Source organism: Paroedura picta, chromosome 17, assembly GCF_049243985.1.
Source record: "Paroedura picta isolate Pp20150507F chromosome 17, Ppicta_v3.0, whole genome shotgun sequence".
In the NCBI taxonomy this organism is placed as follows: domain Eukaryota; kingdom Metazoa; phylum Chordata; class Lepidosauria; order Squamata; family Gekkonidae; genus Paroedura; species Paroedura picta.
The window spans coordinates 19,901,720-19,915,605 of NC_135385.1; the positions used below are offsets into that span (position 1 = coordinate 19,901,720).

A 13,886-nucleotide genomic window follows, 5' to 3' on the forward strand; every position below is an offset into this window, starting at 1 on the left:
CGTGGGTGGGGACCGCTCACCCAAACGCCGGCACGACACCCTGGAACCCACGCAACTGAACGGCGGACGTTTCCCTCCATCTATGGGGAGATTCGCCAGTTTTCCGGCGTTTCTCTTCCCTCCCCGGTCAGAGGCCCGTGACTCTCTTCCGCCCAAAGGAAAAGGTTTCCTTCACCAAAGATGGGCTTTTCAAACACCTTTCTTCGCTGGAGGACAGCAGAAGAGAGTCACGGGATGTGAGTCATGGCAGACCGGCCAACAGTCTGCAGTTTTACGTGGCCTATCAATCTTTCCTCCATGCCTGCAAGCATTGGTTCATGTCACCCAATATATTTTAACACATTTAAAAATATATATATAATTGGCGAGACACTTCCTGGGTTGTTAGGAAACCTGGTTCAGAAAGCCTAAACCAGGGGTAGTCAAACGGTGGCCCTCCAGATGTCCATGGACTACAATTCCCACGAGCCCCTGCCAGAGGAGTTTCTGATTTATTCTGTGATATATACACCACCCATCTCCACCGTACCTCATCTCTGGAGACCGAGCTGATCTCTGCCGCCAAAGACTCCGAAAAGGAAGCAGAGAAGAGGTTCTTGGCGCCTTGAATGCTGAGGTTTATGATCTGCCCGTTGAGTTCATCGTTCTGCTCCTTCAGGTTTCGGTTATCCTGGGGGCAAAGGAAGACTTGGGCGGTCAAAGCAGCCGTTCTCAAGGGCTCCTAGTGCTCCCATGAGCGAATTCTCTCCCTTTCAGCCAAGCTTAGACCACCTGGAAACCGTCAGGGCGAGCTGGTGCCCCGACTGCCCGGCCACAGGTAGCTCCTGGGACATCCCAGGGACCTTCCCCACCTCCAGGTACCTGCTTGAGCCGCCTGATCTCTTGCTCCAGCTCCATCTCCCGCGTCCGGCTGTTGTACTCCTGGAGGCCGATGCTGCTGCTCCGGCCCCGCCGCTGCTCCGCCTCGAGCTTGAAGAGCTGCAGGTGTTCCAGCTGCTTCCGGAGGTCTTCGATCAGCTGCAAGGGCGGCAGGAAGGTCAGGGGCTGCGGTTTCTTCTGCCAGTTCCGCTCGCCCAGGGACTGTTTCCAGACACGCGGCTCAAGGGGCCCGTGGACGGAGCAGGTCCGTCAGAGGCACAAGGCCCTCCCAGAGCTGACAATACTAAAGGAGGTGCTCTTAAGGTGTACACCTTCAAATATATTTGGAAATAGAGCTTGAAACACTGCAAAGAATCTTGTCCCTGCCCATTCCTATGAAACCAGATTCAGGTCTCCTCTGCTATCCTATGATACCAGATTCAGGTTTCCTCACTATTTACCTGAGCTGGAGAAGCAAAGGGCACCCCCTAGAAACCCAAGGGGGTCCAAGTATAACCCCCCTATTGGCCATCTCTTAAGGGGGGGGGCATTATACCTCTCTGGACTTGTTGCCCAAATCAGGATGCTGATTAGTACCTACAAAGCCCTTGGGGGAATCCGAGAAGCCTCGCAAGATACAGATACAGAGCAATGGATGGATAGATGGAAGCTAGATGATAGATGCAAGATGGTTGCAAATGGCTGGAAGCTAGACGGAAGTTGGAAGACCGATGGAAGTTGGAAGACAGATGGAAGCTAGGTGGAAGTTGGAAGACAAATGGAAGGTAGATGGAAGACAGATGGAAGCTAGGTGGAAGTTGGAAGACAAATGGAAGGTAGATGGAAGAAAGATGGAAGCTAGGTGGAAGTTGGAAGACAGATGGAAGCTAGACGGAAGTTGGAAGCTAGATGGAAGTTGGAAGACAAATGGAAGGTAGATGGAAGAAAGATGGAAGGTAGATGGATGTTGGAAGCTAGATGGAGGAAAGAGAGATAGACAGATCAAGAGAGACAAAGAAAGAGATAGGCAGATAATAGATGGGATGGAAGCTAGATGGAAGACAGATGGAAGAAAGAGACAGATCGAGAGACAAAGAAAGAGAGACAGATGTAGGATCTACAAGGGATCTGTATCTAGCTAGGCTTTCTTTTTTTTTTTGCTGCTCTGCTTCTCCATCCAGTGCTTTATTTGTTTCTGATAGGTGTTCAACGCCAGTGGCCATTTCAAAATGGGCAGACGTGTAACGTTTTATGTACGGCAGCCCTGCCCACCCTTCCACCTCCCTGCAATGGCAGGTTTCAGCTGTCAGTCCAAGCTCCAGCTGATTTCCAGGAGGCCCAAATCCCCATCAGGCCAACCCCTTCCTCATCGGCCCCTCTGCCCACCTCCTGCGTGGATTCCTTGTCCTTCTGGAACTGGTGTCTCTCGTGGCTCAGTTTGTCACCAAGCTTCCTTTTGCTCTCCAGCTCCTCGTTCAGCTGCACCGTGAGGTCCTCTATTTCGTCCACCAGCTTCCGTTTCTCCTGAAAAAGAGCGAGCTGAAATGGAAAAGCCTCTCTTCCAATAGGGAAGCACACCTATGTCGAGTGTACCTGTGAGAGGGGGCTTCCCAAGGAGCCCTTTAAACTTGCCTCCTCTGTTAAGCCCTGCAGAATGGCTTAAGGTCCCTGATCTCACAGGGCTGAAGAAGAGGCCAACCAATTTGATTTCTTGATTGGCAGGGCCAACTTCAAATAGCTCTCTGAGTTCCACAGGGCCTGTAAGACGGAGCTCTTCCGCCAGGCGTTTGGTCGAGGCGGGGGTAGCAACTGGTGTTTTGATCTGCAGATCCCCCCCCCCTATTTCTATTTCTAATTTTTAACGAGCAAGACCCCTGGGTCATCTTGCTTGGGGTCTTCAGCTGGATCCATTGGCTGGAACAGCAGGGCTGGGTGTAGTCGGGCTTAGATTTTGATTTTCCGCCATCTGTTGCTGTTGTATAAATTGTTGTGCGGGGTTTGGTGGGGATTTTGTACTGCAGTTTTAATACTGGTTTGTGAGTGGCGGTCTATAAAAACTTGCGCCTCACTTGCCACTAGAGGGCAGGACGAGCCAAGAGTCAAGCGGTCCTACTCAGGGAAGAAAGGGGACACCCTGAAAGAGATTGAGGTGGGTCACCCGGTTGATCTGAAGCAACAGAACAGAGCAACGAGGACCACAGCACACCCAGCCCAGGCCCGTGGGCAAAAAGAAGTCTGGCGTTTGGTTTGGAGGAGGGCAGGGGAAAGGACAGCCCAGGCAGGGATTAACAGGCCCATATGTGGACCCCAAGCAAGGGGGAAGAAGAAGAAGAAGAGTTGGGTTTTATATCCTGCTTTTCTCTACCTCAAGGAGTCTCCAAGTGGCTTCCAATCTCCTTCCCTTCCTCTCCCCACCACAGGCACCCTGCAAGGTTGGTGGGGCTGAGAGAGCTCTGAGAGAACTGCACTGTGAGAACAGCTCTAGCCCAAAGTCACCCAGCTGGCTGCATGTGAAGGAGCACGGAATCGAGGCCGCCGCTCTTAGCATCACACTGGCTCCAAGAAGCTTTTGACAAGAGCAGGCCCAGCGTGGCAACTTCTCAAGGGCCCTCCACATGGAGGAAGGTGCTGAGGACCCCCCTCCCCTCACCTCCTCCAGCCGCTCAATGTTGGCTCGCAGACACGGGACGCAGGACCGGAGTTCGCCGTTCTCCTCATCCAGCTGCTGTAACCTGCAGTTTCCACACAGACACACCAACCCTGTCATAGTTGGGACAGCGTTCCCACGCTCTCCCAACCAGGGGATGCTGCAAGGGATCCACTGACTATGCTGAACATCAAGTGCTGCGGCGCCTTAAGGGCCTTAAGGACGTTAAATCCAGCGCCACCGATTGTGGCTCACACCGCAAGGAACGCTGGGCAGTCTTTCAGGTGCTGCAGGACTTCTGCTTCACTTTGCCACACTTGACTAACATGGCTCCCCTCTGGAAGGCTCGAGAAAAGCCAACAGAGTCCGCTTGTTTCAAGCAGGGCTTTCAAACGTATAGTGGGCGGCAAGGCAAAGAACCCCGTGCTGTGCAAGTAGGGACCATGGATTGCTGGCGAGCCCTCCATCGTCCGAGAATCACAGGACTGATTTAAGGAGAGCGTCCACATTCTGTGGCCTTTTCCACATTCTCCCCCTTCCTTCCTTCCTTCCTTCCTTCCTTCCTTCCTTCCTTCCTTCCTTCCTTCCTTCCTTCCTTCCTTCCTTCCTTCCTTCCTTCCTTCCTTCTCTTCGATCTCTCCCTTTTTCCTTCCTTCCTTCCTTCCTTCCTTCCTTCCTTCCTTCCTTCCTTCCTTCCTTCCTTCCTTCCTCCCTCCCTCCCTCCCTCCCTCCCTCCTTCCTTCCTTCCTTCCTTCCTTCCTTCCTTCCTTCCTTCCTTCCTTCTCTTCGATCTCTCCCTTTTTCCTTCCTTCCTTCCTTACATCTCTCCCTTTTTCCTTCCTTCCTTCCTTCCTTCCTTCCTTCCTTCCTTCCTTCCTTCCTTCCTTCCTTCCTTCCTTCCTTCCTTCCTTCCTTCCATCTCTCCCTTTTTCCTTCCTTCCTTCCTTCCTTCCTTCCTTCCTTCCTTCCTTCCTTCCTTCCTTCCTTCCTTCCTTCCTTCCTCCCTCCCACTCACTCACTCACTCACTCACTCACTCACTCACTCACTCACTCACTCACTCATTCTGCTGGCAGTGATTTGGGCTGGTAGACAGATCACTACAGTGGCCCAACATGTCTACCACGGAAACAGGCAAAAGGCCTCGAGAGAGACCAGCTGTGGGGCGCCAGCAGCAGGCGTGGTGGGGAAACACACAGATTATCTCCATGGGGAGGACCTCTTGCCACTGCACACGCCTTTGCACTCACAGCACCCACGGAAGCGGAACGGGGAACCGTCCCTGTGCGGAAGCAAGGAGCTTCGATGCCAGCCCAGTGCTGAAATCTCCACCAACAGGACTTTGGTTTTAAAAGTTCATTTCTCCCCCCCACACACACACACACATTTCCAACCCTCCTGCACAGCATCTATTTATTCTTTTGAAAACCAGAAGGGCCTGGACATTGGCATTCCCATTCTCAGGTCTTCGCTCCCCTGTTCCTTTCGAGGTGGGCCGCGCAAACCAGAAATTGCAGCCGTACACAGGGCCGCAAAACCAACCCAACTCTGTCCAGCCTGCTGGGAGGGGAACCTTTTTGGCTCGCCGTGTCGTGCAGGAGTGCAGGGGCCACGCCGCCAGGGCAATCATGCCGATCGGGCACCCACGTGTCTCTCGCCACCCCCACCCCCCCATACCGGGCTTGCAGGTTCTCGATCTCGATGCTCTTCTCTCGCTCCATCCTGGTCAGCAGCTCCCGTTGCCTCCGGATTTCTTCCACCAGGATCTCGTCGGCTCTCAGCTCTTGTTCCTTCAGCTGCTCCTCCAGGGCATTCGCTCTGCAAGCAGAGAGAGGGAGGGAGAGAGATTAGCTCACGCTGGCCTGCACTCCCGAAGTCCTCACTGGAGTTCAGCTATTTTGGGGGCCGGGGCACTCGAAGCTGGCTTCACAGGACTGCACTATCCTGGGACGGGTATTTTACAGCCTCGCTTTCTGCCTGGCCTCGGTGTACCTCTGGCACAGAAGCCTGTGCACCCAGCACAGGGGGAGGGCCTGTTGTATGAGGTCTCTGGAGCAGGGGTAGTCAAACTGCGGCCCTCCAAATGTCCATGGACTACAATTCCCAGGAGCCCCCTGCCAGCGAATGCTGGCAGGGGGCTCGTGGGAATTGTAGTCCATGGACATCTGGAGGGCCGCAGTTTGACTACCCCTGCTCTGGAGGAAACACAACCCGGCTTAGCCCAAATTTGTCAGAGACAGAAAGTGAAGCCTTGATTGGGACTTGGCTGGGAGGTCACCATGGAAGGCCAGGGGTTGCTACGCAGAGGACGGCAAGGGCAAACCGCCTCTGAACCTGGCCTCCCGACGCATTCATAGGTATATTCCTCGCAGCGCCGAAATTATCCCCGAAATATCCGGTCTAGCACTTCCCCCTGCCCCCCCAACAAGTTGAAGAAGGGATGCTCCATTACCACGAGGGACAGGAACACAGGACAGGGTTTAAATCCCTTTAAAACATGGGACGATTTTGGACTCTGCGTCAAATTTCGATTACGTTTCGTTCTGATCTCGCGAACAGGTCGACTCTGTTAGCAAGCAGGTGCCCTGAGCTTTTCGGAAGGGCGGTATAAAAAATGTAATCAATGAATATTGCCTTGAAACCCCTGCCGGTGGTGTCATCGTGGGCTGCCTGCTGCTCAACGGCCTAACAGCATTTGACTCCAGCGGCACCTTTCAGGGCAGAATGGCAGGATGGCACTGCATGCTTTTTCTGAACATGGGGGGGAGCCACTGTTGCAAAGGCCAACATCCTCCCCACCCACGGCCCGGCCTTCACCTGTGAACCAACTGGAGGTTTTCCTGCTTCAGCCGACTGTGCTGCTCTCCGTTGGCGGCCGTGTCTTTCTCCAGCTCCGTCACCCTTTTCTCTAGGAAGATCACCTGGAAAAGATAAACAAGGAGGCAAAAGAAGAGCGATTTGAGCCCCACGAGGCCTTTCCTTCCAGCTTTGCAGCCTTTCACGTGATAGGATCGTAGAGGTCATGCAGGTGATCCAGCCCAAACCTCTGCTCAGTGCAGGATCAGCCTCAAGCACCCAGGAGAAGGATAGCTCCAGCTGTTGCTGGAAGACCGCCAGCGAGGGGAGCTCCCCACCTCCTTAGGGAGCCGATCCCACTGTTGAACTACTCAGACTGTGAAAATCTTTTCCTTGCTACCTAACTGGTACTGTTCGACATGGAGTCTAAACCCACGACTGCAGGGCTCCTCTTATATTCTTAAACTGCTTTTGAAACTCAGGAACAGAGGGCACTGAAGTCAGAAAGGGGCGAGCCACCCATCCTGCAACACCGAATTCAGCTTGCCCGTGTCTCTCAACCTCTGCCCTCTCCCCGGCTCCCTGTGGAGGGGGGGGGGCAGAACACGAATATTAAGATGTTCCAAAGGCTGGCGAGGAACCTCTCATGAGAGGCCGTCCCGATTTCTTTCTAAGGAGCAGTTCGACCCTGAATGTCAAACACTGACAGAGAATACTGTGCACAGAGTCCTGCCTGCCTGCCTGGCTCTCCGGATCAAAGCCTTCAAAGGGGGGCTTTTAAAAGGACAGGAGGGCGCAATCCCAGCACCTCTGAGGAACAAGCAGGGCCTGGCCAGGCTCTGAAGGACCAGTGCCTTTCTTTGTACTGCAGTTGTTCCCAGCTGATCACAAAGATCAGCCACATCTTACTTAAGCCCTATAATACTGTCCTACTTGGGGCTCTTCCAGTCAGGGATCCCAACGCACCACGTATGAAGGGTGACGGGGGCCGAGAGGTGGACCCCGAAAGTACAAAGCTACCTTGGACCAAGTTACCCTGGCTGGCAGCTGCTGTCCAGGATCTCAGGCACAGAAAGCCTCTTGTGAAGCCAGATCCTGCAACTGGGGCTGCCAGGGAGAGAGCTCGGGACCTTCTGCAGACACTCGGCCACGACCCTTCCGCACTGCAGGCTTCTGTCACTCAAATCGGTGGCCCAATCAGAGGGAGCTCGAGTTGAGCATCCCAGAGAGGATCTCTTGTGCCCACGGAGCTGAAAATTAAGGCCTTTGCGACTCTTGTATGAAGCAAACAGGAACTAAACAAAAACGCAAGGCGGACTTGGCTTTGACGAACACTCTCGTCTTGGAAATATTTACATCCAGCCAGCATGGTGTTGGGGTTAGGAGTGCAGACTTCTAATCTGGCGAGCCGGGTTTGATTCCCTGCTCCCCCACAGGCAGCCGGCTGGGCAGGTAACGCCGATGTCTCTGCGCCCAGCCCTGGCTCCGCGGCACACCCACCTTGTCAGCGATGTCTTCCTCCAGGCAGTCCGTGCTGTTCTGGAACGTCTCTTCCATCCCGTCCACGGTGAGAGCCCCCGTCTGATGCAGGTGCCTGCCGAAGACACACACCAAGCCGACCCAAAGCAAGAACACCATCAGCGAGAGCATGGCTGGCGACACAGAGTCATGTCCCCCAGAACTGCTCATCCCCTCCCTGCCAGGGACCCTCCCCTCGACCTCCCCACCGCTCTGCTCGACCCCAAAGCCTCAGAACAAGAGAGAATCGGCCTCTCTGAGCTGGGCGGACGCTCGGTGCGGGGCAGAGACGGCGAGCTCTGCCTGGGACGGCACAGCGCAAGGCTTTTCCTTTGCTCTTTGGAACGGGGGACGATAAGATGTACTTTAATCGCGCTTCGTTTTTTTAAAATCTTGATGGCAGAAAGACACAAGCGGCGTTTCACGGCAATAAACGGCCCACAGCGGAGAGTGCATGCATGCAGCCAGCCTCCCCCCCTTGCTGGGGAGCCGTCGGCTCCACGCTCATAATTGCAACGTCGGCTCCATGCGCTTCTGTTGTGGTCCAAAGGGCACCGGTTTTACGAGGCGGCGATTGGGCCGGACGTTTTGATCAGCTGTGCCCCAGCAGTAGGCCACATCAGGGGCGCGAGGAGGAGTCGAGCCCTTCAAGGGGAGAGGGCGCTCCTCGGCCGTGGGCAAGAGAAAAAGGACACCTCTCCTCCGCTTACGGAAGGGCAACAAACAGAGGGCGCTCAAAAGCTTTGTGCGTCACTGGCGCTCCTGAAGGAAGAGCCCACGGAGGTCAAAAAGAGGCGTGCGAGGGGCTGCTTGGCAATCTGCCGCGGTGAGACCTGGCCATGGGCAAGTGCACACAGGACCTGTCCAGGCTTCAGGCGGGGGCCGATGGCCAGGGAGCCCTTCTCCGCCACGGAAACCAGCCGCCGCACTGAGCAACCACAACCTAGCCACTGGCCGGGGGCGAGGGACGCTTCACGGACGCTCCTGTGCTGCTTCCTGTGTTGCCAACCTCCAGTTAGTGATCTCCAGGCGACAGCCACCCGTCCACCTGCTTCGGAAGCCGGGTTCTACAGCCCTGGGCCCCAGCGGAAGTCCCTCCCCTCCCTGAGCCCTGCCCTTCTCAGGCAGCACCCCGGAAATCTGCAGCTCAGAGGTGGCCACCCTACCTACATCCTGTCACAGACTGCCTGCACGTCAGTTTAAGATTTCAGATGCTGCCAGGTGAGAGGGTCTTGTGGGAGAATGAGTCTGGAGAAGGATTGCCATTCCCCAGGGAAATCAGGCTTGTGCACAAACGCAAGCCAACGGCTCTTCTTGCCTCTGCTGCACACCCCTGTTCCACACTAACCCCACAGTGACAACCGGGGAAAGGGAATCCAGCCACGAAAGCCTCCCTTCTCTGTCTCTCTCTGAATGCTGCTCCGGTCTGGTCCCCCGGGGACCTCTGAGATGGCAACCAAATACTGGAGAACAGCCAATCTCTGAGGCGGATTCGGGCTCAAGGCTCCACACAGCCGGTCCAAGCCTCTGAGCACAAGGTGGGCTTGGAGCTAAGATGCACCCAGAGATCCCGCAGAGAGAGAAAGAGTCCTCCCCGTTCCCACGAGGACGAGAGCAAAAGGTGCCAAAGAGAGCCCCCCGCAGGTGGCAAGCCGCAAGAGGGAGAACGTGGGCACCCAGATCTTGAGAGGCCGCAGGCGGGAGCCGCTGAGCAAGGGAGACAGAATCGAAGGAAAGGCGGTGGGGGAAAGAGGCCGCGTCGGCGTACCTTGCTACCTTCTTGCTCGAGATCCTCTTATGGGGACTGTGGAATGAACAACAGGAAAACGAAGTCAGGAAAGCTGACACCAGAGAGCGAGGGGGGAAACAGGAAGCCGGCAAAGACAGAGACACGGGGGCATATCCTTCGCAACGCACAGCACAGCACCACACGCAGCACACCCCGCCGGCCATGCACCCAGCCCCCCCCCCCCGGGCAGGACACCCAGGCCACGTCTTGCACCCACCTTGAAAACCTCCGCCCCTCGGAAGGCACCTGGCCCCTCCAAAGGGTGCTCTTCCCCTCCCTCGCCCCCAGCTCCAGCCCTGAAAATGGATCCTCCCGCCTTGGCCCGCTTCCCAGGGGAAGGTGGCCCACCCTAGACTGAAGCCCAGCCCAAATAAGCCCCGGGGGTCCACGGGGCTCGACTCAAATGGACCACAGGGATTTTCGTTATCTGCATATTTCACCTGTATCCTGACTTGCTCCCCAGCGGGGGACTCCAAGGGGCTCGCTTCATTCTCCTCATTTTATCCCCGCCAGAACTGCGAGTGTGTGACTGGCCCAAGGCCATCCACTGAGCTGGCATGCAACGAGTGGGGCTCTTCAGGTGTCCACGGACTACAATTCCCACAAGTCCCTGCCCGCCTGCTCCCCTGCTCTGCCCCACTCTCTCTGGGAGGGATGGACAGCCCACTTTCTGCCTGCCAACCAAGCCCATCCATCTCCTGTGCAGCCTCCGTCTTTCCTGAGCCTTTAAACCAGGGGTAGTCAAACTGCAGCCCTCCAGATGTCCATGGACTACAATTCCCAGGAGCCCACTGCCAGCGAATGCTCCTGGGAATTGTAATCCATGGATATCTGGAGGGCCGCAGTTTGACTACCCCTGCTTTAAACTTTATAGAGGGCCCCGGCTCCTTCGGGGAGGCAAAACCTACCAGGATCGGGGCCTTCCCGGGGGTAGCCCCAGAGGAGACTGGATTTCCCTGAAAAATACGTATTCTCCAGCCTTCTCCGGCAAACAGACGGAAGGCTTTTGAAAATCCTGTCCGGCAACTCAGATTCACAATAATAAATATTTTATTTATAGACCGCCTTATCCTGTCTAGCTCAGAGTGTTTAACAACAGCGTTCAAAACAGTTATTAACAATAAAGCCTTTTTGCATATAAGAACTGCCTCCTCTTATTTTTTACCCTACAAGGATGGAGAAGCGCTTGGAGGGTTTTCCATGTGCGGATGGGTTTTTGGGCAGGGCGGCCAGTAGCTGAGGAATCGTTTCCTGGACTCAACCTATCGGAACGGCTCCATTTTTGCAGACCCTCCGGAATAATTCGAGATCTAACCGGTGCCCTTTTTTTTTAAGTGTGTGTACCGTTTGGTCCCTGGAGGTTTTAAGTTGTTGTCCATCTTATTTATTTGGTTTGTTTCTCATTAGATTCCTCGACTGCCCCTCTCTCGGGGCAGCCTCGTTGTCAAAGTGCACAGCGTCCTACAACTAAAACTCCCCACCCCACCCAGCCCCAACCGTCCTCCATCTGGCCTACAGACTGGCTACTGGCCAGGAACAGATGTCCAGCCACGAAGGAGGAGGAGAAGTTCCATCCTTCTGCCGAAAGGACAGGTGTTCAGATAGCCCTCGGCCCCTTCCTCCGCCTCAAGACTCCCAAGCCCCAGACTGGCTCCCGCTGGGCCCGGACACTCCCCAGCTCCTTCCTCAGCCGGCCCCCTGTCCCATTAACCCGACCCGGATCCGGAAACCAAGGGCTGCGGCCACGTCACACAAACGGCAGATCATGCAAGAGGAGGGTCCGTCAGACGGCAAGCGAGGAAGGACAGGAGGAAGGACTCCCACCAGGCTGCTCTGGTGGGAATAGCCGAATCTGCCAGATTCTCAAAAGCGCACGGGTGGCGCATCTGAGCGATCTGTTCCAGGGCCGCCTTGTGGTTCTCACAACAAGAGCTGCGCCCTGAACGACAGCCACCGGGTCCACAGCTCCGTTCTTTGCCTCTAGGCACAAGAGCCTTCCCTTGGCCCATCTCCAAGCCAGGCGCATCAATTTCCCAAGCCCCCCCTGCCAAAACAGTGAGGGTCCTTCCTCCCCTCGAGGGCACACAGCATGCACTTCAATTTCATTCCGGGGTGTGTGTCTGTGGGTTTTTTTTTGGGGGGGGGGATAAAGAGAGGAACGGCCATGCACAACACTTCTCCCCCCCCCCCCCCCCGTTACCTATTCATTTCAAGATCGCTTAGGCGGGCGGAAAGATCTTCGAGGCGATTGATTTGTTTGTGGCACTGGCTACAGTAAAACTCAAACGCCTCGTCTGTGAGGATGCTGTGCAGTTGGGTGGTGAGTGGGACGGCGCTGGAGGGAGCAAAGGGGGCATCCGTTTAGTGCTAGTGGGACACACCAGGGGAGGGAGGGAAGGGGTGGGGGGGTGGGGGGACCCAGGCCTGCATGTGGCTTCCAGAAGTCCGGTCTCTCCGTGCTCTCAAACAAGCCAGTTTGTAGGGGGAAGGGTTGGTTTTGCCCCGAGCAAAACAAAAGGATGGGGGCAAGATCCGCCCCATGCCAAGAGGAATCAGAGGCACTTAGGGAGCAAGCTGCTCCCACTAAGACCAACCAATCCTCACTCTCACAGAATCCTAGAGTGGGAAGGGGCCATGCAGGCCATCTAGTCCAGCCCCCTGCTCAGTGCTCTCCAGATTAGACATAGCCACGCTTATGGCTCAGCCCGGGGAGTTTAGCACAATACAGTCTTGGGGGTTATTTATACGAAGCTTTGAAACCACTGACGGATTTCAGCTTCAACCCGTCGTGAACATCAGCGGTCTGCAAGAGGAATAAGAACAGGTTTGCGTTTCCACTTCAGATCCTTGCTCGGGGCGATGCTTTTCCCTCGAAGGGGCCGCCTCCCTCTAGTCCCAAGCCTCCTGCCGTTTCGACAACAACGGCAGGAATTTCCCTTTCTCCTGGATGACTCAGGGGCAAACTGTGCCCCTGGGAAACCCTTCCTAAGCCAGGGTGGGGTGGGAATATCCCAAGGGGGCAGAGACGGACAGAGCAGGCAGGCAGGTGGAATCACGAGCCTTGCAACTTTCGGCAGCCCCAGCCAGAATCTCACCCACACTCTTTCGGTTGGAAGCCGTCAGGTCGTAATTTTTCTTTTTAAACAGCCTGCTTTGTGTTGTGTCCGTCTCCTCTCCACCCACATCTCAGGCTTGGTGCTTCACTGCTTCAGGCGGGGCGGGCTGTGACCAGCCCTGGGCAGGCTCTTCCACCGGCTTCCCAACCTGGCCCTGCATAGCTCTGACCTTCATTCTTCCTTCCCTGCCTGCCGTTGCTTCAACAACAACAGAGAGGCAAACAACAGATTTCAGAGAGGAAACAAAGTGAAAAGTCAGCGGAGCGAGCCGGGCTGGAAACCCTCCCTGATGAACTGCAATAGGCTTTTTTTGTATCCTTCCTGTCCACTTTTCTCGTCCGTTTTGGCTCGAACAACCGCCCTTGCAAAGTAGGCAAGGCTGTGAGAGAGCGACGTCAGGATCTGAAGCCAGCTCTCCCAAGTCCAGAGAGGGCAAGACCCGAGAAGGGCAGGGGGTTGGACTAGATGGCCCATGAGGTCCCTTCCAACTCTACTATTCTATGATTCTATGATTCTAGGGGGGCCCTTGTTTGATTGTTCTGGCCTCACCGTAGGCCTGGTGGAAGAGCGCCACCTTGCAACCCCTGCAGAATTGTAACAGATCCTCGGTCTCGGCTGGAGGGTCATTCCACCAGGCTGGAGCCACGGCCAAAAAGGCCCTGCCTCGGGTCAAGGCCAGACAAATCTCTTTGCGGCCGGTGACTACAAATACATTTGTACCAGATGAACAGAGGGCTCTCCAGGGAACCGATTGGGTTTGGTGTTCCCTCAGATGTGCAGACTGTGTAGGGCTCTTGTACCTGATCCATAACTCAATGGGTAGCCAATACAGAGGACCAGTCGCATAAATACCCTCCACAGGGTCCTCGTCAGGACCCCGGGTAGCCGCATTCCGCACCAGCCGTAATTTCCAGGTCAGGATCAAGGGCAGCCCCACGCAGAGCGAATTACAGCGATCCAGCCAGGATTTGCCCATCGCGTGGATCACTGTAAGCCGCCTGAGGCTCCATAAGGGAGGAGGGAAGGAAGGCGGCTAATGAAGTATTAAGAAGCATTTGGTGGAGGGCAGCGGGCACCACGGGGGCACTTGACTTCTGAAAGCCACAAGGCAGCATCGGAGGGAGGTTAACGAATGGCCTCCGTGGCCGGAAGGTTAATACGCGA

The 13,886-nt window shown here is 55.5% G+C and overlaps 1 protein-coding gene across 6 annotated transcripts in view; it reads right to left on the reverse strand.

The window, feature by feature from the left end:
- Window positions 1–13,886, reverse strand: part of RAB11FIP3 (RAB11 family interacting protein 3) — a 57,908-nt gene that overhangs the window by 2,580 nt on the left and 41,442 nt on the right. For 4 of the 6 annotated variants that reach the window (XM_077316945.1, XM_077316946.1, XM_077316951.1 and 1 more), the window contains 9 exons: window positions 11,807–11,941; window positions 9,586–9,621; window positions 7,800–7,893; window positions 6,321–6,424; window positions 5,181–5,321; window positions 3,509–3,590; window positions 2,245–2,382; window positions 862–1,017; window positions 530–670 (listed from right to left, as the gene is read on the reverse strand). In XM_077316945.1, coding sequence (XP_077173060.1) covers window positions 530–670; window positions 862–1,017; window positions 2,245–2,382; window positions 3,509–3,590; window positions 5,181–5,321; window positions 6,321–6,424; window positions 7,800–7,893; window positions 9,586–9,621; window positions 11,807–11,941 — 1,027 coding nt within the window. The remainder of the gene's footprint in view (window positions 1–529; window positions 671–861; window positions 1,018–2,244; window positions 2,383–3,508; window positions 3,591–5,180; window positions 5,322–6,320; window positions 6,425–7,799; window positions 7,894–9,585; window positions 9,622–11,806; window positions 11,942–13,886) is intronic. The other 2 variants (XM_077316947.1, XM_077316948.1) reach the window with 2 other exon arrangements.